Below are 27,200 nucleotides of genomic sequence, written 5' to 3'. Positions count from 1 at the left end.
TAGAGCGTACAATGCACGTAATGGAAGGGAAGCAAGCAAGCAGTGAGAAAACAACTGCAATACAGCGCGCCTGCTGATTGTGGCATTTAGTTACAGATTAAGTTGGCCTTCGCTGCATAGAGATGCTTTATTCTGTGTGCAAGGAGAGTTTTGACAAAGTGACCTAAACCATGTGTTCGCGGTGTCTCGCGTTCTTCTGATTAGCGAATACAGGCGGGGTAAGTTGAGGTTATAAGCTGCAAACTGCGTACGCGTTAGGCCTTTAGAGAGCGGCAGCAGCCCACCCCCGCATACGCTAGACACAATTAAAGTTTGAGAATACATTTTTCTTGACGACAAGACACCAGAGCAAAGTTTTACTGCAGGAAAATAATTAGAACTAGATTTACGTGCGATGCAAGCTGATGACAACTATCAATCGCACTGAAGTGAGCGCACACAGCAAGAGTAATTTTGGCCCGTTAAATCTCATGAACAAGGAAAATGAGGACGTACATATTAACATGGTGTTTTCACTGACATAAGCGCTCTTCGATAAAAAATGTCGTCAAAATTAAGGCCTGAGTTCTTTTATCTTTTGAAAATGTACTTTTCTGAAAAAAACTCGCTTCTTTAACTATTTTCTTCTTATTTTGCGCTGCCTTTCGGAAAACGATCTGCCGCATAAATAATGCAAAGGCTCCTTCAAATACTTGACACTTTTTTGAAGTTTCTGTGTGAAATAGGAAAGGCGCCAAGGTGCATCAAACTTAGCAAACTTTGTTGATTTGGACCGGGTTTGCCACTTTTTTTCACATTTTTTTTTCCTTTTGAGGACGGCATAAAAAAGCATGGACACAGTAATGCATATTAAAACCAACAAAAAAATTTTCGACACATTATTTATAGTTCGCGTTAATTCGGCCGTGAAATCCGAAAACATTGCAGTGAACAAAAACAGGAGGTCCGCGCCGCGACCTTCAAATATTTTTTTGGCACGCTGGGAGCGTTTCTTGGAAATAAAATTTTCAGTTCCGTTCACTTTGAATGTGCCCACATAACATATAAAAAACCCAGGCAAAACAAAAATATCGACCGGACAGGCATGTTCGATCTCTCGTGGAATCACCTTTAGAAGGCGGCAGCAGCCCACGTTCGCACACGCTAGAAGCAAATAAAATCTGAGAACGCAGTTTTCTTCACGAAAAGCCACCAGAGCAAGATTTTGCTGCAGTAGAATAATTAAAACTGAGATTTACGCACAATGCAAGCTGATAACAACCATCAGTCGCACTGAAGTGAGCACACACTGCAAGGGTCATTTTGGCCAGTTATATCTCGTAAACAAAGCAAATGAGGACATATGATATTAAAACCGTGTGTTCACTGACATAAGCGCTCTTCGATAAAAAATTCTCATCAGAATTGAGACCGGAGTTATTTTAATTTTATTTTTTGAAAATGTACTTTTTTGAAAAAACTCGCTCTTTTAACTATATTTTTCTTTTCTTGCGCTGCCTGTAGGAAAATGATCTTCCGTATAAATGTTGCAAAGGCTCTTTTCTATATTTGACATTGTTTTCAAATTTCTGTTTGTAATAGCAAAGGCGCCAAGGCGCCTCAAACTTAGGACCCTTTTTTGATTTCGGCCGTGTTTGCCATTTTTTCACATTTTCTTCTTTTTGAGGACAGCATAAAAAAAGCATGGATGTAATTCACAGTAATGCGTATTAAAACCAGCAAAAAAAATTTTGGACACATCATTTATAGTTCGCGCTAAATTCGGCCGTGAAATCCGAAAACATCACAGTGAACAAAAGCAAGAGGCCCGAGCCGCCACCTTCAAATATTTTTTTGGCGCGCTGGGAGCGTTTCATGGAAATAAAATTTTCGATTCCGTGCACTTTGAATGTGACCACATAACATATTAAAAACCCAGGCAAAACAAAAATTGCGACCGGACAGGCATGTTCGATCTCTCGTGGAATCACCCAGTAGATGGTGACGCAACCAGCGATACACACGCTTCTGAGCAGCTTGACAAGCGTTTTGTGTCTATCTGCGTCTCCGTCTACTGCATTGTAGTTGATTTGCACGTTAGTTCATTATTACCGATGCATTGTATTCACAGAAAATGTACGAGGCGACTAGTGCGTTTAAAAGCAGGCGAATTTTTATGGCGGCAGGCGATTGAACAATCGGTTCAAGCGATGACCTCGCGATATTAACATTTGGGGTTTTACGTGCCAAAACCACGATATGATTATGAGACACGCCGTAGCGGAGGGGCTCCGGAAATTTTGGGGATCTGGTTTTCTTTAACGCGCACTGACATCGCACAGCACCAGGCTTAAATGACACAAATAGAGCAACTACTAGAAGTGTATAACAAAACATCACAGAAAAGCAGATACTACCTGTAGCAGAATCCATACTTGCCTATCAGACAACTTTTCTCGTACATCATCACTGCTGTGTGAACACGCCACCCGGCCTGTCTTACCTGCATAAATGTCATCCACAATAAGATCACATAGTTACGCAATTTGGCGAGTTGAACTCACCTAGGCATCCGCTGAGACGCACGCTTGTGCTTTACAGTCGCCGTCGTCGTCAGACAAGGCACTGGACGGTGGACTGTCTGAGTAGATGCACTTGATTGAACCACGCAATAACCGTGAGCAATCAAGAAACGTGGAAAGCACGCCGATCACGCAGCGCTGAGCGCGCAGACAAAGCGACGAGCCCGTTGAGGCTACGACGACACACCACAGAACACCAACACAAAATCTTGACACACCTTTGGCCGCCCATTCCATCCCACACGCGATACACTTCCAGTCGACGACTGACAACGATGATTGGCACACATAATATCAATAAACACCGCAAATATACAAGCGCGGAACTAACTTATCACGGCACCACCTTCGATTCCCCACGCCTATAGTGTACTAGAATAATCTCCTAGTGACGCGTCCAGGAGGCAGGGACAATAGGCCGGTTGAAGCAAACGCCAGTAGACGCCACTGGTGGCGTTGCTGCGCTTTTTTCTAGTCGCGGAGCCAGTTCGCGCCGGTTTGGTCCGGTTCAGACGCGCTTTGCAGCTGCTTGCCTCGTGCGCGTCCCCTGCGACGCTACGTTCAACGTCGTAGTTCTTGTGAAAAAAAAATGGATGAATTTTTTTTCTCCGGACGCTTACATGTGGGATGCTTCCATGTAGTACGTCTCATTGCACGCCGTAAAATGAGGTAAGGAAACGCCGGAATAATCTTGTTTAGCTGCGTTTCTGTAACCGAGAATAAATCACGAAAAGTTTGCCACCATCAATATGCGTCCGTCGAGGCCGTTATTTCATCGTACGCCTTCTGGCATAGCAACGCAGCGTAGACGTTGCTGAGCACTTTTGTGTAGTTTGCGATGAGCATGCGATTTAAATGTTGTGCTAGGTATTGCGCAATAGGAGCAAAACATGCAGAGTTACTCATATGATGGGTTTGTGCAAATGGATGATAAAAAAATGCGAATAGATACTGCTGCAGGCGATGTCCCGAACTGCAATGAATCCGCCGGTCTGCGGCATTTACGCTAGCAGACGACTAGAAAAAGGCGCAGTGGCGGCGCCTGGTGGCGTCTACACAAACGGGCACGCGCGCTCCTTCTCAGACGCGTCACGAGGAAATTATTCTAGTACACTATACCCACGCCGGTACATTTTTTTTCTATCGCGCTGAACGTTGTCCCGCACGCGTGGTTTTGGTTTGAAGGGATTGGCTCTCGCGCAGCGGGTGATTTGAATTTAGTGCGTTATATCTCTAATTATCAACTGACAGCAATGATACCCCGCGTGATATCAACAAACATTATAACTATACAAGCACGGAGCAATTTTGTTGTGGTAGGATCTGTTTTGTCGAAAATTGTTTTTTTTTTTGTGTGTGGTCCCGCACGCACGTCTTTGGCTTGACGTGATTGGCTCGAGCGAGGCGGGTGATTTGAACTGAGTTACGGAGTGCACACTCCTCGCGTTTTCTGTTCTCGCTGTGTTCTCGCTCTTCCCCCCTTCTTTATCCTACTCTTTCGGTACCTTGTTGAGGCCACTGATCTCCACTAGGGGGAGCTGGATGGCGCATCGAGCACGCGGGCGTGAGGCCACCGGAAGCCGCCGTTTTTGTCCCGGAAAAGAGCTTTTCTCTTCTTTTTTAAAAAAGATACCTGCCTGTAACGCAGTAAACTGTACGAATCGACCGGAAAAGTCGTCAGGGAAGACATTTCACGCGTAAGTACCTCAAAGTTGCATTACTTTTTGCGCATTTTGTACGTTGTAGCACTCCGCCGTATTCGGACGGTGTCGGCACGGCGTCTGTCATCTTTCGTGTAGCGTTCGTCGGCGTCTAAAGTGAGGCGTAATCGCAGAGTTTGAAAAAATAAAAAATAAAAACGATCATAACAGCAGCTGCTACCCGAGAATATTTGAATTGCGCGACTGAGACGCACAGAAGACGCCGGCTTCCGGGACAAACAGGGCACCTTCCGGTGGCTTCACAAGCGCCCGCCTCGCAGAGCGGGGATGCGCCGTCCAGCCTTTTTAATGGAGGTCAGTGGTTGAGGCGTGCGCCGTGCTCCCGACCGGGCTGCAGAAATTAGGCGCCTTTTCCTCTTCAAACCACTACCACCACGACCTTGTTGACCTTGTCCGCCTGCCCTGTGCGACGCTTCAGGACGCGCTTCATCTCGCAGGCTGTGACGATCGTCGCCGCTCTGCCCTCGCTACGTTACTCTGCTTCCTTCATGACGCGAGCCCAGTCTAGCGGCTTTGAAACGCGCCAAGAACGCACTCGCACATGCACACAAAACGTCCTGTGTGACTCGCGCACTGCACTTCTTGGTCTTGCAGGCGTGTTATGCTCTGCTCGATTTTTTCGGCGGCGCCGGTCTGTTTACGCGCCTTTGAGGCCCGTATTTAGCCGTCTCCTGACAGTTTGTTTACACTCCTGCGGCGCTGACTTCTCCCGCGACCGTGCGCCCGTCACGAGATGCTGCTGGCATCCTTCTCTCCCCTGCCGACCTGCTTGACTACTCCTCTCCTTGGGGGCGGCCCGCGCCGCGGGTTTCTGCTGCCGAGGGACACGCGAGCAGAGTGCGACCATCCTCCTCTTTTTTTCCCCTTCACCCTCCTACCTCTCTCTTTCATGCCCCTACCCTTGTCGGCCTGTCCTGTGCGACGCTTCAGGACGCGCTGCATCTCGCAGGCTGTGACGATCGCCGCCGCTCTGCCCTCGCTACTGCTACGTTACTCTGCTTCCTTCATGACGCGAGCCTAGTCTAGCGGCTTTGAAACGCACCAAGAACACACTCATACATGCGCACGAAACGGTCCGTTATCGGAAGGATCATAAATAGCGATGGAAAAGAACAAAAAGCACACCAGTACAGACTCATCGCGAAGCGTCATTCGCTAACCCCACTTTTTTAAATGCGAAGCATTTCTTAGCGAACTTCTGCGATTTTGAGCGTATCTATCTATCTATCTATCTATCTATCTATCTATCTATCTATCTATCTATCTATCTATCTATCTATCTATCTATCTATCTAGCCGCCTACGACTTTGTGCTCTCCTGGCCGTTTCGTTAATCGGATGTATACCAAAATTCGTGTGGCATAACATGACCTTATTACGAACACAAATGACAGGTCATAGCATGAAAATCATGACATGCATGTCATGAACAGCATGATTTACATTCCACGGCCTTGGGGCTCTTGCGGCCGTACCGTTAGTTTCATATATACCAAAATTGGTATGGCGTGACAAGAGTCCATAACAAACATAATGACAGGTCCTGACATGCAACTCATGAACCGCATGTCATGTGCAGCATGATTTACGTGACACGGTCTCGGGGCGCTCGCGGCCGTTTAAATGAATGGATATATACGAAAACTGGTATGAGGAGACATTTCTGTATGACAAACATAACTGACACGTGGTAACATGAAAATCATGACATGCATGCATGTACGACATGGTTTACATGCCACGCTCATGGCGCACTCGCGGCCGTTTCGCTAAATTGATATACACCAAACTTGGTGTTGTGCGATGTGACTGTATAAGGGACATGAATAACAGGTGGTAACATGAAAACCATGACATACATGTCATGTATGTCATGATTTACATGCCATACTCATGGCGCACTCGTGGCCGTTTCGCTAGACTGATATACACCAAAATTGGTAGTGCGCGACACGACTGTATGGCGAACGTAAATGAGAGGTGGCAACATGAAAATCATGACATGCAAGTCATGTACGACATGATTTACATACCACGCTCATGGTGCGCTCGCGGTTGTTTCGCTAGATTGATATACACCAAAATTGGCATTGCGCGATGTGACTGTCTGAAGAACATGGAATAATAGTTGGTACCATGAGAATCATGACATGTATGTCATGATTTACATGCCATGCTCACATGCATTCGCGGCCGCTTCGCTAGCTTGATATACACCAAAATTGGTATTGCGTGACGCGACTGTATGACGAACGTAAATGAGAGGTGGTAACATGAAAGTTATGACATGCGTGGCATGTACGACATGGTTTACATGCCATGCTCATGGCGCACTCGTGGCCGTTTCGCTAGACTGATATACACCAAAACTGGTATTGCGCGACGCGACTGTATGACGAACGTAAATGAGAGGTGGTAACATGAAAATAGTGACACGCATGACATGTACGACATGATTGACATGTCTTGCTCATGGCGCACTCGTGGCCTTATCGCTAGATTGATATGCACCAAAACTGGTATTGCGCGACGCGACTGCATGACGAACGTAAATGAGAGGTGGTACATGAAAGTCATGACATGCATGGCATGATTTACATGCCATGCTCATGGCGCACTCGTGGCCGTTTCGCTAGACTGATATACACCAAAACTGGTATTACTCGACGCGACTGCATGACGAACGTAAATGAGAGGCGGTAACATAAAAATCATGACATGTAAGTCATGTACGACATGATTTACATACCAAGCTCATGGTGCCCTCGCGGTCGTTTCGCTAGACTGATATACACCAAAATTGGTGTATATCATACAGGCGACGCGCCTGTATGACGAACATGAATGACGGGTGGTAGCATGAAAACCATGATATGCATGTCATGTGTGTCATGATTTATATGTCATCACGCTCATGGTGCATTCGCGGCCATTTCGCTAGCTTGTTATACACCAAAATTGGTATTGCCTGATGTGACTGTTGATGATGATGATGATGATGATGATTATGTGACTGTATGAAGAACCTAAGTGACAGGTGGTAACGTGAAAACCTCACTCAACTTCACTTCGTTTTCTCACCCACACATGGCTATGCTATATATACATGGCTGTGCTATACATGGCTTCGCCTATACGTGACGCCAAGTGACATGAGACGACGACAGCATACGATGACGACAGCCCTGGCCTCTAAAGTGCTCTGCACTTTAAAAATTACAACATCTCCCGCTAAAGGGGACCATGAGGCGATACGAAGCCGGAACACTTGCACGATCGCGTTCCGTTGGCGTTCGTTGGGCATGCTACCGACCTCGCGTCGTGGAACCCGAAGAGGAACTCTACGCACGTCGTGTCTTCCCTCTAGCCTGGCCGTTAATTCTCTCAGGGCCAGCGGTGAACGCGGTCGTCAGGCGCGAGAGGGGGGGGGTAGCGAAGGAGAGGAGGGAGAGGGGGAAGAGACGCGCATGCGCTCATCGCGGCGTTGCGCAGGAGAGGGGCACACCATCTCCCGCTAAAGGCGGCCATGAGGCGATGCGAAGCAGCGTTTCGGCATGTCGAGCCCGCGTTTCAGAGGGGGAGTGGACAGAGGGAGGAGAGAGGGGGAAAGGGAGAGTGGGGAGGAGGTCTGTGGAGAGGACTTGCGCATGCGCAGTAAGGGTGGTCACGCCGCACACAGTTTGAGCCCCGCCATAAGATGCTTCGCAACTAAAAATGCCATTAACCAAGAGAAACCATGCACAGGGTGAATATATATATATATATATATATATATATATATATATATATATATATATATATATTAGAGCTGTGCGAATAGCAAAATTTTGGGTGCGAAGCGAATTCAAATATTGAAGTGTGAGTGCGAATCGAATCGAATATTTTTCGAATAATTCTCGAATATTTCTAGAATATTTTTCGAATACTTCGAAGCGAAATTGCAGAAAAAAATGTTAAGAGAGGATTCCTAAGCATATTCCTATGAGATAGCAACATGAAAGTGTTTCTTTTCACTAGGTTGATGAAGCACTGGCGGGGTGGGGTTTCATAGTTGTCTTATAAAGAATGAGGCAATGTAGAGGCCGAATTGTATTTATGTACGTGGTTTGGTGCAACCAAAGTGTTGCCGATAACACTTTACACGTGATAGGCGAAGATGCCGTTTCCTCAGCCTCTCCTCCTCTTTCTGTGGAACTTCTGTGGAAGCCCAACTGATGAGGCGGACAAGTTCCAAATCTGCCTCCTAGACGTCTATATTATAAGAACATCTGAAATATTGGATGCTAAAAAGCTTCGGCTTCCAATTTTTCACATTTCCTGCCCAAATTTCAGGTCCAAAACAGCATTAATTGAGCCCCCACCTCTGCCACATTTTTCTTCTCCATGTTGGAACCAGCGTTTTCTTGAGTTAATGCATTTGCGACCGTAACGGAGCTTGAATGGCAGCTTTGCCGCAATACTGGGGTGTAATGAGGTGAAGCATATTAAATATCTAGGGACCACTTTCAATCGGACGTGGCCTTTTGGCAAAGTTCGACCGTAACGGAGCTTGAAAGACAGCTTTGCCACGATACGAGTGTGTAATGTGGTGAAGCATATTAAAAATTTGAAGGGGTCACTTTCAATCGGGTGTTGACTGTATTTGTTTTTGGGAAGTTCGAATAGTTCGAATAGTGAAATTCCAGTGCGAATCGAATCAAATAGCAAACACTATTCGAAAAATATTCGAAATTTTGAATATTCGCACACCCCTAATATATATATATATATATACTTATAACACGTTCCCCGTGCTTTCCGCCAAAGCACCTTGCCTAAAAAAGTAGCCTGGTAACGACGAGGGTTCTTTGGTTGGAAAATAACTCGAAAGGAAGCCACAACATTAATTAGAACTTAATTAGAACACTAATTAGAAATGGAAGCCAACTTTTACGACTTTTAAGTGGCACATTATACAAGGAGACTCTTTCCGTATTTGAAAAAACTGACACATGTCTGTTGGCATTTAGGTAAGTTATTGCCGTGTTTGAATAAAAGGGCAGGCATCCTTAAATTTTACGAACATTTTGTTCGTAGATTCTAAGGAAATTTCTTTCAGTGTAGCGTCATGCTTCTTTTCGCAATAATTCAAAACCCTTCCAGGCGTTTGATGACGGCGGCCGTTTCTAAGGGACGAGGAGGTTTTGCGCCGGTTGCGCTTTGGAGACGCGACAGTTGTCGGCGACTTGAATCGCGGCATCTTTTGATGTTTGTTTTTTCGTTTCGCGCACTGAAGGGAGGAAACTGCTGGCGCCGCGATTCCATGCTGTCGTGTGAAAGTGGCGGCGCGCCCTATTTAGCACTGGCTTGTGACAGTAAGGCCGCTGAGGCGGTTACGGGGTTCGTTACTTCCGCGTTTCGCGAAGTTTGCTACGATCAGTAGCGGGTTGGTTCGCCCCCAGTTCCAATAACAGCGTTCATTCGGCTGGGGAGGCTCCTGTACAGCGGCTGGCAAATGTTACCGTTGGTCCTCAGTCGCACAATATGTCAAAGCCCGTCCGCTGAGACGGCACGGAGCTGTCGGTGGGCCAAGGCACGCTTCATGCTTCCCCATACATTTTCTATTATATTTAAGTCTCTCGACTGAGGAGGCCACTCGAGTACTGCCACGTCGTGACTCTCGAAAAACGCATTGACCTTTTTTGACTTGTATATAGGGGAGTTGTCGTGCTGCAATATAAAGTCGGCCTCTTGAATGGTCCTCCAACTAGGTAAGGAACAAGAGCGTCGTCTAGAAATCCGCAATATGCAACTGCTGTAAGGCGACTGTCACTTCTTACAAGGGTCCCAGCCCTTCAGCGGTGACGGCGCCCCAAACGCTTAGGACAGAACGACCGCTGGCTGCCACTCGATGCATGTATTCTGGCATGTACCTACAAAAAAAACGACGTAACTTGTTAGCGTTCTTATCAAGTACGAAGGATATAATTCGATTAAAGAGAAATGCATTCAGTTCTGTGTTTTAGCATTGCTGGGTGGATAATGACGGTAACAAACCAGTTTTACCTTCAAGTTTTCATAAAAGATAAGCAAACGGTGCCGCTCTTTTTTCGCTTCACTTCGTATCAAATATTATTAGATAACATACTCCAAGATTCTGACAGAAGATATTCTCTACAAATGCCGCCGTGTGCGAAAATCATTTTTCTGATAGCTAACATGTTATTGGACCTAATATTGTGTGGGATTCAGATTTCTGCCTGTCCTGTTACACTCAGCACACGTATTTTTTGGTCAAACCTGATCTAAGCTTGGCTTAACGTAAACTCTTGTACTGGGAATACGCAGCTAATTACACCTGTCCGCTCAATAATTCGTTTAAAATAATTAGCACAATACGGAAGGTAAATTATGTTTCTATTGCATTCCATCGCGTTTGTATCAATCGATCCAGTTCAGCCTCGGCACGTTCAGTAGTACTAGTAGTTATAATAATAATAATAATAATAATAATAATAATAATAATAATAATAATAATAATAATAATAATAATAATAATAATAACTTTTATTATTATTATTATTATTATTATTATTATTATTATTATTATTATTATTATTATTATTATTATTATTATTATTATTATTAGTCCCTTAAAGGAACATAATTATTGCACGGGCCCTATTTACTCAACCTAAAAGACAGGCCCGTAGCCGCAATTTTTTCTTCGGGAGGGGGTCACTCGCTGAAGGCCTTGAAAAATACCCCTTTTTATTAGTCATTTTCGCTAAAACACAGACAACCATCCGAATTCCGGGGGGGGGGGGCTGCCTACGGGCCTGCTAAAAGGCACCAGGGTAGTTATGAAATCGAAAATGTGCTGATAGCAGGCAATGCGACTAATGCAATGTTTATCGTTTTGACAGTAATTTCAATTTGCAATTGCACAGCGCATATTATCGTTCAAAACACAACCTGACACGTTTTCGAATACGGAAACTCATGTAAATGTTACTTGCCGGCAGTTTTGGGGTCGCCAGACTCGCTGTCGCCGCTGCTCCCACCTTGCTGTAAACGAAGATTCATCTGTGAAAACGACCTTCAGCCCAGTGGTTCTCGGTCCATTGCAGATGCTGTCTTGCGAAGTCGAGGCGCTTTTGCTTGTTTGCCTGGCTTAAGAGAGGCGTCTGAACCGCTACTCGTGATTTGAGGCCAGCCGCGTACAGGCGACGTTTGACGGTCGCGTAAGAAACACCCGCCAGCCCTGTACATTGCTTAATTTCGCTGACACTTGCACCCGGATTGTCGACAGCTGCTGCGACGATGGCGATGTCTTCGTCGCCAGTGGTCACCTTCAGGCATGCTTTACGAGCAGCGTCCTTTATTCTTCCCTCTGTCCTATACACCTGGATGATACGGTTTATAGTAGAAAGCGGCCGATTCTTCATCGCAGATGTCTGCCTTTGCGAATGGCTTCGCAGGCTCAAATCCTCGAAGTCCCTCCTTTCGCCTTCTGGAACACGTGACATTGCTGTATTGTTGAACGTCCGCCGAAAAGTGGTGCAGCCTTCGCAGGTTTGCAGCCATTCTACTACCGAGTGTCAGAAAAGAGCAACAAGACAGAAAGACCACATTTCCGAACTGAAATACTCATTGCGGAATGTTAGGCCAGCCCATCAATTTACTCTGACTAAAACAACGTCTGGCGACTTGAGCGTATGCAGCTTTTTTATTGGACATACGGCACTGTTAGCTTGAAAATCATCTGCAACCTAGCTCGTATCAGTATCACCACCAGATAAAAATCTGTGATGGTCTAACACATGAACCGCAAACGACCACCTTAGGGGAACCTTGGGAGGCCAGAACGTGAAGACGCAGAATTTTTGGCGAGCTGGTCTACGCGTACTGAGATTATTGCAGCAATCAGGGTTAAACAAGAAACAAACCCGAAACCACAGATTCAAGCACCGTCCTCTCTATTCTCCTGTCCGTGTTCCTTTAAACTACCTAGGATACGGGAAGGGAGGGGCGAGAGGCTTCTTCAGGAGTTACCCATGTGTAGGATATTTTCCAAAGGTACCTTGAGGTTATACTTAGAGCAAATTTACATAAGGCGCTTCCCGAATAAAATACCTGAATCATGCAAGCGCTGCGTGTGGTGTGTGTTTTCTTCGTGGGGTGACTTGTGTGTTTGCGCTGTAAATTTCACCTTAGGAATACTTAGGCCCAAACGAAGGTTCATTGTCGTTCGAGGTATGGCTCATGGGTTCAGCGTAAAAAATAATGAAAATAAAGCAAAATTCTCGGCTGCTAAAGTTCGAACGCGAACGTGAAAAGTGTCGAGACGCTGCTGCAATCCTAGGGATTTTATCCCGCATTGACTACGCATTGATTGTTCTATTCGTCTCTCAATATCAGAGCCCTTTCATGGACTTAAAGCACCACAAACCAAGCGAAACCAATCCTCAGAATTGTGCAGCGATGTACACATTATACTGGTAATATGGTACTGAAAAGAGGGATCGCTCAATTGCCAGACGCTGGAACTAAATACCACGTAGCGCTGCGCGAACCGCGCTTTCCTGCAACGCCTTCGCGGTTTCTCAGGCGCTCTAAGTTTGCTTCACGGCAAAACAGGCACGACGCGCTCCCGCGCTTTTGAATCGAAACGAAGCCCCGCCTCCACGCACTTGTGCGCCTGCGCCGACTAGCTTTGATGCGCGGCCGCACCGATGGCGCTGGCGCCCCGCTGAGCGTAAAGTCCCTGAAACTTCGTGAAGTAGCGACACTCTCCTCCTCCGCTCGCGTTCCTCCTCGGTCTCCTCTCCTTCGCACTCTCTTTTTGAACGTGGCGCCACCTACCTTGCTCCTGCGTAGCAGACGACGCTTCGCAAAGTGAGCGCGCGCTTGCCAGGCGGCGCGCTTTAAGCATTCGCACTAGCCCTCTAGTTCTTGATATCCTTTTTTTTAATTATATGTTGTTTAGGAGATCTTAGCACACGTTTGTAAACGACACGTGTGATGTAGAACGTTAACGTCCCGCTCTACAAGAAGCCTTCTGAAACCTATACATTGTACGCGTCGCCCTCGCGAGGCGAATTCGCCGCGCGTACCAATGACGCACTGAGGCTGCCAGTACGCACTAGAGGTAGCCGTTCTGAAGTATCGGTTAGATAAAAATAGGTAATGCAGCTATACGTGCCTATATTATGTATCGCACTGTACACTGCAATACAAAAGGGTGTATTTGACGCATCTCTTTCCCACAGAACAATATTCAGCATCTGGGTCACTTGTTATTTTTTTTTTCACCAAATCACTGCGCTCGCTATTTCCTGTTAACTGTTTAGCAATCTCACAAAAAGGGCGTGCTATGGGGCGTATTCCTGTCCCGATAACCATCAATCTCGCGCGCCTTTCCTTGCATTATCGCCGAGCGCGCGGTACTTCCAGGCCACGAATGGTGTGCGCGTTATTAAAAAGCATCCTTGATAGGAAAGTGGCGAGCGCAGAGTTTTCAAGAAAGGAAGCGCAAACTAACCAGAGGACGCATTTCACACACGCTAGCTAACACAATTACGTTGAGCTCATGCTGAGAACATTACTTTTAGTCTGCCACAAGGTTGCAATACAGTGCGATTTCACACCCGTATTGTGTTAAATTGTCGTAATGGAGCTGAAAAGAAGAATAAGAAACTTCATGCCATTCGTGCTTGACCACAAAAGCTTCATGTTTGAGATTTATTTTCCAACAATTATACATTACAAGTTTGCGTTTGCAGCCACCCACGTACATAATTACAGTACCGAGAACATAACATGCACGCATGAGTTTAAACAGACGCAAGCTGTTTGGTAAGTTTGGTCATTCACGTTTAATGCAATAACACCTTTGCGCTAAGTACTACAAGCAAATAAGTAATGCTGTCATTAAACGGCAATTTAACACCGGTGCGTGCTGACGAGCGTACACATTTGAGAAATGCAGCAAGAAAAATGTATGGTGTTAATTCAAGGTGGATTGCCATATAAGTCAACAGGCTTTATTATATAACAAGTCCTTAATTATAAACGAAATGCAATCAAGAAAACAAAATCTTAATAACACTGACTAGGAAAAAGAAACTAAACCGAAAATGTGGAGGACGATTCCTCGAGCAAAGAGCAACGTTTCAGTAGAAAAAACGGGAGACATCAATTAGACGGTTCTCACCTTACGCCAGTTGTCGCCACTTGCTTTCCCACACTACTACTACCACACTTCACATTTGAACAGTTTGATGCTGCACGCTCATTCTCCTTCCTCAAAGAAATGTGTAGCCTTCTTTTGAAAAACACCTTCAGCAGCTTCGTCTCAACATCATGGCAAGATGGGAATCAATTTACTGATGTAATATTACTCTTAGCAGACGATTCTAGCTGTGCAAGAGTTACTTTATTTTGCAGAAGGCCTCGACTGTTAGCACGAAATAAACCCTCCGCAGTTTCAATTAAATGTAGAACTGCTGGCGAAGGTATGACAAGGTTAATGTTACTCGTGTAGGATTTCAGGCGTGTCAGAGTGCTCGCACTGTTCGATTGAATTGACGCGTTGCACTCACTACAGCATACTGCATTTTTCAGCACATTGCTCACAACGTACCCTGCCAGGTAGTCTAACGATTCTTGTTCTGCACTGCTCAGTTCAAGAATTTCATTAGGAAGGGCAGAAAATGCTGTGCCTTCTGTCTCGGAACAAGCTTTTCCAGCTGAGGTATTCAGGCCAGTGAGAAAAAATCCATCATCAGTAGCGTAGCTGCCATCTTTGCTAGGTCTTAAAAACTGTGCCATTGTTGCAGCTCGAATAGCACAGCGGAATTCAAGGGGCCTTGGCACTGGATTTTTTGAGCGCAATGTGGAAAATAAGTTTTCCAGCGCATCTTGTCCGAATCTGCTAAAGAGCACACAAAAGAAGTTCTTTTTGTTCAAGTAGTATTCCTGCAATTCAAGTGCTACTCTTGTCACTAAGACCACTCCTGTCTGCACAGGCTTCCAAGCACTTTTCTTTGCACTGCCGATTTGCATTCTTTCAAATAAGTCAATGACATTATTGAGGAATGCAACCGTTTCGCTGTACTTCTGCTCATCAAGCTTACTAATGGCAAGCTTTGTTGTCCTCGATGTCAATAACTTAAACCATCGGAAAACGGTCTCAAAAAACCAGGCAGTTGTGAGGGTTTCCTTGGGAAGGTCTCCTTGTTGTACTAGGAAACGAATGGCAGCTGCTGTATCATGATTAAAAAATGAATAGGCTAGGCCTACTTTCATCTTTTCAAAATGTCCTGGCTCTAAACAAGCTGGCTTCAGGTGAGGCGCGAGATTCAAATCAAGCTTGGCATCAATCTGCACAAGAGCCTTTACGTGCTCAATCTTAGCTTCATTTGGTGGCAACTTCAGCTTAGTCACTATGTCATCTGGCAAGAAAAATGATTGCCGTCTTGTAAAATGATTGCGAAGGTTCTTCAAGAGATGCGCAACATCTGCTATGAAATACAACCTGCGACTTGCATCAGATGGGTGCGGGCATGAGACAGATGCTTTGCAGTGCTTGCCGACAATTATGCCAAACTCTTTCCAAAGGGCCTGGTTACCACCGGCCATATCGCTGACCACTGCGTCTACGTAAATAGAAATTTTTTCGCACTTTTCAATTATGTCGAGGATGACATTCTTCACAGCACTAGAACTAAAAGAGTTCCCTGTGAAGTGATAGGCCACTGTCTGCTTCCAGCGCGTGGTCACACCACCTAGCATGAACACTAGTCCATGCGTAGCCAGAGTGTCTTCTGGCAGCGTCCCATCAGCTAACTGTATCGTAGGTCTGCCAATTACCACGCCGGTTGACTGATCAAGAGCAAGACCTGTTGTTAGTTGAATCTCGTCGAACATTAGGACTGCATGCCGCTCGTGATCATCCATAACCTTAACCTGAAAAATGAAAGCGGATATTCAGATATCAAAGTCAATTTGTTATAAACAGTGCCGCATCAACTTACTTTCAGAGAAAGGCAGTGCAGAATGTTATGAAGCACACATGGAGAAAATTTGTTCTTTTCTAAGTGCCTTTGTAATGTGCGTTCAGCTGGAAGAGGTGTGCAAAGTTCCTTCACAACGGCATATCCGCGGGCACCACACGAAAGTCTAACTTTTAGGGCTTTCTGTATAGTGCTCGGTGACCAACGCTGCTTTCCATTTGATGACCTTTCTAAGGACTGCAACTGGTCAGGGGCTAAAAAGTGATTAATTTGCTTCTGGAGGTTGCTCTTTTCTTGCAATACTTTCTTCTTCTGTTGCTGTGTAAGTGCCAGGCTTCTCTGCGTACGTTGGAGCTTGTTTTCCAATTCCCGTATCCTCTCGTGGAGAGCAGTTACAGCATCCGGTGAAAGGTATCTACCGTCCGAAGGGACTTGCACTGGTGGGCTCTCTCTCAGTTTATTTGTTGGATCTACGAATGAAACAACATTAGATATCTGCGGTAAATAAAACTGTAGCATGGAAGAAAACACAAGTGATGCATACCAACGATAAAACTGGAAGTTTCAGGGTCCATTTTCTTTGGTTGCCCTGAACTATGACATGCTCCTTCCAAACGTTCAGAAGCGTAGGAAACAGTCGGGGTAGCTGCAAATAAAACTGTGTGAATTAACTTCGGTGGCAATTCGTGCCAGGGATGCAAAATTCAAAGGACTATACAACTTACCGCTGTTTTCAGATGTTACAGCTTGTGAGTCAGCTCTGCTTAGAATGCCTGCGCTGTTTGAGGATGCTGTTGACAAAGACACCATGCAGTTTAGGCAGAGCTAGACAATGGCTGCACGAAACAGCAATGAAAATTTACCTGCGACATGGGCTGCAGCTTTCAGCAGAAGGTCGGCGCCTGCGTGCTCACTGACTTGTGAAGCTGTTCGGGACACAGCAAAATAAGTAGTTCTTAGACGACGCACGCAACTCTACTACTTCAATGTCGCATAATATTAAGTACAAACCCTGCGGAAAGGAGCTTGACACAGACTCATCGCCGGATGTTGGAATGACTGAAAATGTGAAACAAACAGGCAATTAATTGTGTGAAAGAGACTTTCAGAAGCCGAAATTGCTGACAACACCTACACGAAAAAGCATTATGCGCTGTGTACTCAGGCAGTTCCTCATACAGATCATCCACATTGTCCGGACTGGATGCTAGGACTGCTCAGTACATGAAAAACAGACGTTGATTAATAAAGCTGCATATGAGTGCTAATGCGTAGGCAACGTAAACTCACAATCGGTGTCTGCCGCAAGCGTCTCGTTAGTACTAGGAGGCGCATTTTCTGAAAGCATCTGTTGACCTGCAAGGTTGTGTGGCGCATACAGGAAATGCAGTGCCTTGCATAATTGTGTTGCAACACTGTAGCAAGCTTGCAAAGAGCTGCTGCATATTATGTCATTGCTACCAGCTACACAGCATCTACAACTTGCTTTATACGCCTCTTACCCCTGTGAGACGAGGCTAGTTGTTGAGTGTAGCTTGTCCAGGTAACCTGAGCTGCTGGGGGATGCTGTAGGCATAAAAAAACATGCCGCATAAGTGGTACGCCACGTATGCACAAAGTAGCAATGGCATCTTACATTCAAGATGTGCAGCAGCTGCAAGCAGAAGGCAAGCACCCACATTGTTGGCATTGGCTTCGGGAGCTGTATTTCCCATAAAACAAGGTGCGAAAGGGCAGTCGAAGACCTTCCTACGAATAAATTATTTGTAGCACCATACTCACCCTGCAAGTTGCAGCAACCCACGATAATACCGCTACCAGATGAAGGCGCTGGAAGTACATAAGAACGTTAAGTGACCAAAACAACAAATGGACCATATTCATTGGTGCAAATGTTCCAATATTCTTACAAAACATGTGCATGAGGTCAATCCTTGAAACCGACCAAAAGCTTGCGTTCATTTTGAACCACGGCTACGAAATGGGGACTTGAACACGTGACCTGTACCGAGTTTAGCAGGCCTGCATGTGATGTGCTGAATAGGCTGCGAAGCAAGGGCATAAATACGCATGTACCGTCCCGATCCTGCGAATGCGGATGTCTAGCGGACCTGTAGAGAACCACCACTACAGTCTGCTCAGGGAGTTATTTACACGTGGGAAAGCATTTTATTGCCAGTGAAGCGAAAAATCCGGCGTTACCATACGATGGTACAAAAACCCATGGGATCAAGTGGTGACGTTACGTAGGAAATCATGACGCGATGACGTCATCACGCAACCGGTCGCGTGATGACATCCTGTGAAACATTACGTTGCTTGCAATGTTACCGTCACGTGCCGATATCAAAGTTGACGTCATGAAATAACGTCACCATGTCAAGCGTTACGACTCTCGAGGGCGGTATCGCCATGTGATGTCAAATGATGACGTCATGTGATGCCTCTTAGGGCATCAGCATAGTGCGCTTCCCCTTACACTGTCTCCGGGATTGGCCAACATATTAAGGCGAAAGCCTTAGATGCTTCATCAAACACGAAAATTCACAGTCGGCGTGTACACGAGTGATGCAAAAAGGCATCACGTGCTGACGTCATCACATCACGTCACAGATCCCCGAAATTGGTGACGTACATCGTCGCTTTACGCTGCCTCCGTGATCGTTGGGCCGCTCACGGATCATCGCACTGCCTCCGTGATCAGCCCACATTGCACCAAGGGACGATGTCACGTGATGACGTCATCACGTGACTTTACGTGATGCCATGATGACATCCCAAATTAACGGCATTTGAGATGTCATCATGAAGTCATGTGGTGACGTCAGCGCGTCACGATGATTTTCTGAATCACTCGTGTTGGCGCCGACGCCGGTCAATTTTTGCGTTTGAGAAGGCATCAGAGGCTTTCACCTTAATAATGTAGTTAATACCTAAAGATGAATAAATACCATGAACATGCAAGTACCTTTCAACGTCGGGGTATTTGATGAACATGCATTTCTCGGCAGTAGAGCACCTGAATTGTAGAAAGGTACCAAAAAATTGGTTAGTGTACATAAAAAAGAAAAGTTCAGACAGCAGTATTTTAGGACTACCATCCGTACGTTCCAAAGGTGGCTTCCTGGCTTTAGGTAAAGTCCGGTGTCTGAATATACTTGGTACAGCACCAGGTCTTAGCTTCTTTATTCCGAACTTGCTCAGAAATAGAGGCTCAAACTGGTCCTCGGAAAAATGGTCCTAGAAAGATTAATTTCATTTATACTACACATTATGCATTGCTGCTAACCATAGCGCGCAAGGGCGCCCCGTAGACGTACTTGACATGCGAACTATACTCAGTGCACAATGAACGAGCAAACGAACGAATAAACTAGCCTGCCACCGTAAACGTTTCCTTCGCGATAGGTCCACTCGCGGATAATATTATCATCTGGGGTTTTACGTCCCAATACCACGATATGATTGTGAGAGACGCCGTAGTGGAGGGCTCCGAAAATTTTGACCATCTGGTGTTCTTTAATGAGCATTGACAGCGCGCGGCACACTGGCCACAAGCATTTCGCCTCCATTGAAATGTGACCGCCGCGGTCGGTCGCAACCTTCGGGTCAGCAGCCGAGCACCACAACCTCTGCTCCACCGCGGCGGACAGCCACTCGCGGATATAAACCTCCACACGAAATGGCACGTAAACGTTCGAGCTAAATAACACGTACACGTGAGGCTCCTAAACGATGAACGCAGCCTGCGACTCGGTTGGGCACGCACGCTTTGCCTACCTACCTTCTATCGCAAGTCCACCGGCAGATCTGTCGACGTAAAAGAGCCAGAGAAAGCTATTTGCTCCGAGAAAAAACCGAGCACGAAACAAAAACAAACAGAGATTACCACTCCTAATGTGAGCTTTCGCACTGCAGCTTTATTTCTCCAAAATAACTGCGCCGAATCTCTGAAGTTTCGTAATCACATTTTCGATCGGCGTGCCTCCGTAGTCGGCGTGCAATGCTAGGCGCACAAATCTATACCGCGAACTCAAACCTGTGGGCGCATCGCGTCAAGCAGAAAACGTAACCATATAATCTTGGGAAAAAAGAAACTTAGTACAGACCCCGCAAAAGCAGTGATAAAACGTGTGAGGAATAGCGACGTACTGGACAATTAACTGAGACGTGTCTACGGCATTATAGCACGCAGCGATTTGCGCGAACCTCGACGAATACTTATAGTGAGAGGATAGGAACTTACCTCGCATAGTCGCGTCGAAAACGTCGGCCGAAAGTTCTCCCTGCCGATTCGGTGCAGCCAAGCTTTTCTTCGCAATTCGTTGCGCTTCCCAGACGGTATCATAAACAGCTTCTTGCCATCACTTGATTTGTTTCGGCATCCGAAAGCGCAGCAGAAGCCCACGGCAAGCAACCGTGACGCCGGTTTTGTGTGCAAGGAATCTCAGAGCACAACGCACGCGGAATGGAAAGTGCGCATCCATAAAACACACGCGGTGAGCACCAGCGAGTCCGCGCTTCGAGAGCAAAGATGGCAGTCGCGAGCGGCTACAAACACACGCACTCTCCGAGCGGTACCACGTGACAGCCGTTGGCCAATACCGACGCGGCGTCAGCCTCGGAGAGGGCAGGGGAGGGAGAAAAGAGAGGGGGCGCGCTCTCATGCACGTATGTCGCTACTTTACGAAGTTTTAGGGACTTTAGCTGAGCGAAGCCACGCGGCGCCGTGTTTGTACCAGGAGTGGACGGCACTGTACTTGTAACATTAACATGGCAGTCTGTTTCTTTTATATAAATAAATACGCCACCAGATACGCCCCTGTTCCAGTGCTCCTGTGCCGACGCCCCCAGGGAGAGTAATGCCGACGTGGAAAGCTAAAAGCCAAGATTTTGAAAAAATAATTTCAGAAATATTTGCCTTATATTTTGATGTCTGGGAAATGCTACAAAGAAATGTTGTATCGCTTCTGCTTGATTACAAAGTTATATTGGGGGGAAGGAACGAATCGAGGCCTGTGCAAGTAAAAATTTAGTGACGCTATTCTGCATCGCAGTTTAGTTAACGTAACTTCCACTTGCCTTGTGCTTCACCATGTGCAATTCTACGGAAACCTAAGGCGCTAAAAATTGATGTCGTTGGGGGCGGAAGATTTATCACGTTCCTCTTGCATACAAAAATTTCGGAATCGTATCTCCACACCCACCTTCAGGCCGTCCAGAAGGCCCACGACATCGCGACGGAACTTCGACTTCCAGTCCCATCGTTGGCGGACCACCAACTTGATCTGGGGGCCTCCGCTCCCAGATTCGAGTTCCTCAGGACTACAATAAAGTTCTTGTCATGCCTTGTCATGTCGTGTGATCATGTTATTAGAGGAGGGTCTTAGAACATTTAGGACACGTCCTTTAACGAAAGCTGTCGCTAAGGTTTCCGCCGCTTCATTTATTGATAATACAGGGTGGTCTGATACCCAAACCAGACGGACATGCCGTACATGACTGGGCATATATCAGTGAAGTTCTGTTAGGCAGCTCGACGAGTGCGGTACCATTAAAGCAGCGAACAAGGACAAGAAATCTGTTAATATCACTACTGAAGAATTATATGTTAGGAGTTTGCACAAGGCAAGAATAATAGCCATTAATTCTGCCTGGAATATTGGTGTGAAATTGGGCAAGCGAAGAGAAAATGGCCAATTCAGTGCTACTGAATAAATGCCCACTCCTACCTTCTGATCCGTAACGGAAGCATCTGTGGCTATTACTGAGTTTATCCGAACGCTTTCGAGGTGGTCCTCCTACAACCCGTTTAAATATCTAATCGGCGATAGTTTAGCATTCTTTGGAAATGTCATGAAATTTTATTACTGCTGTGTGATTAGGTACGTTTTGGTAAATTATATCCCGAAGTGCTACTTGTAATTGTTCCGAAAGCTTTTGCAGGAAAATTATTTTGAGGGCTATGTAGTCCGCACCACTCACATTCAAAACATATGGACGGCTCACTAAGAAATATATATTGGGAGCGTCTCTGTGGGGAGGCATATATGCTTAGAAGTGTTAGACCTGTCAGCATTCGAAACCTGCTTTGATGAGATGGCAGATATGTTTCATGGTAAAGTATACTGTTAGCTACATATTTTGGAAGACCGAGACCTAAACGTAACGCCTCACGTCCATCGTTAAAGGAGAGCATAATTTATAAGCGCCCCCCCCCCCCAGAGAACAGTGCATATCTAAACTCTAATATTGGGCGGAGATACACACATCATTAACAATGTTTTTCTACCCATTCCAAGTTGAATGCGGCTGATGTGTCCAATTAAGATTAGCGGGGTAAATTATACCAAAATACTTTAACGAATCTACCTGTGGAGTAAAGGTGTGGCTGTACATCAGTGCAATCCGCACAGGAAAAGTCAATGGGAAAGCAAGAAAAGCGCTTTTGTTAACATTCAGAAAATTATTCAGATCTTTAAGCCATATTTCAATCTCATTCAGATACGTCTGTATAATGTTGTACAGCGAATGTATATCACTGCAAGAGGCAAATAATGCAATGTCATCCGCGTATACATACGCTCGCACGTCGTTGTGCGAATGAATAGAGCTTAGTAATATATTAAATAAAATGGGCGAGAGAACTGACCCTTCAGTTCTCTCGTTTTTGTATTTTTGAGAAGATAACCGATTCTGCGAGCAAGAAAATGTGCGCCCACTTAGCAAATTTTGTATCCATGCAATTATATACCCAGGAACAATAACGCTTCGGTGTTTACATATGGATTTCCAATATCCAAGGTCGCTAGGGCGGCGTACAGTTTTTGTGCAGAGCAAGTTTAATTCTGCTGTACAAGTCAACATGAGCACACCATATCGAGCATCCATGTCTGAATCCAATTTGAGATTCACTCAATTAATGATTTCCTTCAATTCATTCAAGATATGCATATATTATTTGATTTATTAGTTTTACGAGATTGAAGTGAGGAAAATTTGGAGACAAACATTTTTGCTGGCAGTATAAACCCTGATCTGCGAAACCTGTTCTAGATTACTCGTCCGGTCATTCCAAGCTTGTAAAACGAGGAATTGTACTGTCATGCTTACGTTCAGCCCTTGTTAAAAGCTGCCTTCAAAAGCTGCACTATGGGTTTGTTGCGCAGCTAGAACGATTATTAGCTGCTCGATACTCTTCGTCTTTAATTGCATCGGTATGTCAAAGGCTCTTGCAGATGGTGAAAAATAGTGAAAAACGTACCTGTATATCTTCAGCACACACGGAAAAAAACAAAAGAGCGGCAGTAATCCTTTACGTTCATAAAATGGCCCACGGAGTGAAAAATGTTGGAGACCGGTTTGGTGTACGCGTTCTGTTCTCTGCACCCAATAAACTGGGCAGTATATGTGCTATAGTACATAAGAGAGCACAGGGAGTGTCTAAAGGCAGAAGGTGCCTCCGAAAACATGTTAATCGGTATGTCAAGTGTGTCACAGGAGGGGTATACAAGATACCCCTGTCTTGCGGTCGCATGTACATCGGCCAAACTGGCCGATGTGTAATGTACGCCTCAGGGAGCATAGAAACTCATTGAAAAGTACCCCATATTCCCACTTAGCATCGCATTGTGATACGTGCAAATATCACCCACTGTTTGAAAAAAACATTTATTCTGTTCCGGCATCCCCTTGAAACTACGCGCGAAATTTCTGAAGCGTATCATATTTCCAGGAATGCTGACCAGTGTATAAGTTATCCTTCATTATCACTACATGACTGTGAGTTTAACTACATTGATAGTTCTTAGACAAGTGCCTCGATAAAGTGCTTCGCGCGCTGCTCGTGCTGCACTCTTTTTCTTTGTTGACATGCGCACCTTTGTGTATAAATGTGTCCTTCTAATGTGTAAATAAACCAGTTGTTAGTGAGCGCTCGTTTTCTGTGGTTCTTCCTTCGTCTGTTGTGTGTACCCGCGCTCCCAGTAAGCTAAAAAAGACTCATTCCCCTACATGGCTCTTATATGGCGCTTTTTTCCGGAAGCAGTATGAAGAAAGAGCGTGGCTTTGTGGTAGAACACTAGCTTGCCAAGCAGACGGCCTGGTTTTCATTTTCACTAGCTCCCAAATTTTTGAATATTCAATTTATATGCACCTTTCTCGATTTTTCTGTCATGGAAAAGATGATGATGTTTAGCTCCCAAGCAATGAGGCCGAGGCCGACACAACACCGACACCGGAATTTCTGAAAAATGAGCTCTTTACCGCTATCGCGTTAAAAATACACATCTCCTATTGGATATGCGCTGAATGGGACGGTATTAGCAACGGCGCGTCGCAAGTGCTGATCGTGCAAGCCCGCATTACTTCACTCTTCCGCTTCCAGACGGTGATACCTCCCCGCCAACAAGGACACTGTTAAAGGAAAGTGTGAGAGATAAAAGGCGCGTTCATGTAGGCTCCTTTATGGCTGTGGCACTACGCGCAGTGGTGTAAACGCCCGCCAGCCATAGTCGTGGACCGAGCGCTCGTGGGTTCAACTCCCGGCAACAGAACATTTCATTTACCGCTTTTCAACACGAAAGTGTTTTATGCCGGGGTCCACCATGGCTCCACTGACGCATTTCCGTCACGGATATGACAATGTAAAATATGAAGACTAACATATGGCAAAGAAGAAACTAGAAGAAAAAGTTCTGTCACCAGGAGTCGAACTTATGACCTCTCAATACCCAGCGCGCAGCGCGAAACGACTCCGCCACAGACAACACATTCTTCGGCCTACTAAGGGCGTGATATTTATACACAACATTTGCCGGTAGAGGTACTCAGAGATCGGTGGTACATCAGCATGTATTCGTTATGACAAGAGAGGTGGCGCGAAGGGCTCGAAGGGCGCGCTTCAAAGCTCGTCGCCCCACGCGTTGAGATGAGCGTGCATCTCTACAGGGCGTGGTCGCTTGTGCGCGCGCGCTTATCTTTTACATCTTGCGATCTCAGCGCTAGTTTGTGTTGAAGTTACAGATAGCACGAAGGTCACTTCGGTAAGCGGCCGCTTTTGCGAAAGGAGCGCGCTGCTAACAAACAAATAAGTTACAACTGTGACCGTACGCGCTCATCCTGTGCATATTTGTGCGTTCGTTTCGTGCGTCCTCCTTTGTATTTGACCAGCGCGCTTTAACTGTCGAGCTGTGACAGTGGTTAGTTCGCGCTCATACTGTATATGTTCGTTCCGTGCGTCCCTTCTGCTTGAGCAGCGCATTGCAAGTTTCGAGCTGCTTGCCGTTCTTAGCGTGACATTACAACTTGTTGCTATAGCATTCATTCCTTCGCCCTCGGGGCGAAACAATGTACAACAAACGCTCAACTACGTCTGTAAAGACTCGTTTTAATTTAGTATTATACCGATTCCTATGACAGAGGGATCAGCCATGTTTTTTTTTTTTTTTTGCCATATGATCGCGTTCATTTTGGTGAAGTAATTTGTGACGGAAATACGTTATGAAAGTATTGGCAGACACCGGCATAAAACACTGTCGTGTTATAAAAGAACACCCGTGTGTTTCAGATACGTGTACCGTCAGTGTGTATGCGTATGTGTGTGCGTGCGTGCGTGTGTGTGTGTGTGTGTGTGTGTGTGTGCGCGTGCGTGCGTGCATGCATGGTTGTCACGAGTAAGAAATATACTGCAGAAGAAAGAAGAGGACGACGAAGGTTGCCAGGTGTTCGAATCGCATGAGCGCGTGCTTGTAAAATTCTAGAGAGTCCAAGGCACGTAAACTGAGTCGCTTGCATTGTCTACATGGGCTAAGCAAAAGAAAGTTGCGTCTCCATCAGACGCACTGGCGACGGCCGTTCGGGTCTGCAGGATGTGACGCGGGCGTCCTGAGGTGGCATCGGCATAGACGTCAGACTCTGCCCAGGCGTCGCTGCTAGAGTGTACTAGAACTGTCGAGTGGCGTGAACGCGGCACCGGACGCTAGAACGTGCCGCTAGAACTGCTGGACGCATCGGCGGCACCCGGCTAATCAGCACTGATGTGGCTTTCGTTGCGTGTCTATCATTATTAGGCGTAGGAATTTTCGTCGTAAGCCTTGATGGACGAAACTTCAAAGCTTTTAATGGATGCTTGCTTCATATATGCCTTTGAGAGATACTGCAATTCAGTTCTTGTAACCGAAGTGTGCGCTGGAAAGTACGCAAAATATAAAAATGAAAACAGGCTGACACCGACCGTAAATATTCTCGATCTCAGTATAATTGAGCCGAACTCATTGCTGGGCTATTTAGAAGAATTACTATTAATTAACTAGACGCCGAACGACCGCCAGAAGAAAGAGACGGAGGAAACAAAAGTGGCGTGTCTTATTCTGACTTCTGTCTTAATGCTTTTTTCTGGTGGTGATTCGGCGTCTAGTTTATTCAGAGTAACTGAGCTGCTCTCATGAAATGAACACCACCGCCCCTTCTGGCTTCACTTTTGACACTTTACAGATGAGCAATAAAATTATAATACAAAACGTTGCCAAAAAGAAGTTATTCTAATTGCATCGACAGAAGATCAGGAGAGTGCAATATAAGCTGTCCATTGAAAAGGAGAACTGGCTATAATGAGTTGAGGAAGAATAACCGACGGGCTATATTTACATCTGCGCATTGTAATAAGCTTGAGATAAGCCCTGATGCATGAAGTTTGTGCCTCGGAGGTGAACACGCGCCTTCGGCTCGGCTTCCTGGCTCGCCTTCCTGGTATTTTAAGCCATCAGAGGTCGCATAACCGATGCATCGTAACCGCGGAAACACGCTGCTGAAACAAGATAGCCTTTCGGCATTAACAAAACAACGCAAAACTGGCAGAACTCAGCCGTTACTAATACAAATTTTGCGATAGAGTCATTTGAACTCAGGTTACTCATGAAACA

The 27,200-nt window shown here is 45.8% G+C and overlaps 1 protein-coding gene across 1 annotated transcript; it reads right to left on the bottom strand.

The window, feature by feature from the left end:
• Positions 1–11,272: 11,272 nt before the first annotated feature.
• LOC119395107 (transposable element P transposase) lies at positions 11,273–18,989 on the bottom strand. Its single transcript, XM_049416089.1, has 5 exons — positions 18,914–18,989; positions 17,781–17,844; positions 16,300–16,693; positions 15,566–16,231; positions 11,273–11,329 (listed from the first exon to the last, which is right to left on the bottom strand). The coding sequence occupies exons 1-5, from the start codon at positions 18,987–18,989 to the stop codon at positions 11,273–11,275; spliced, it is 1,257 nt and encodes a 418-aa protein (XP_049272046.1).
• Between the last annotated feature and the right edge of the window lie 8,211 nt (positions 18,990–27,200).

This window comes from Rhipicephalus sanguineus, chromosome 5 (assembly GCF_013339695.2).
Source record: "Rhipicephalus sanguineus isolate Rsan-2018 chromosome 5, BIME_Rsan_1.4, whole genome shotgun sequence".
Taxonomy (NCBI): Eukaryota; Metazoa; Arthropoda; class Arachnida; order Ixodida; family Ixodidae; genus Rhipicephalus; species Rhipicephalus sanguineus.
The sequence above is the reverse complement of the archived record's forward strand: the minus strand, read 5'-3'. Positions and strand labels throughout refer to the sequence as shown.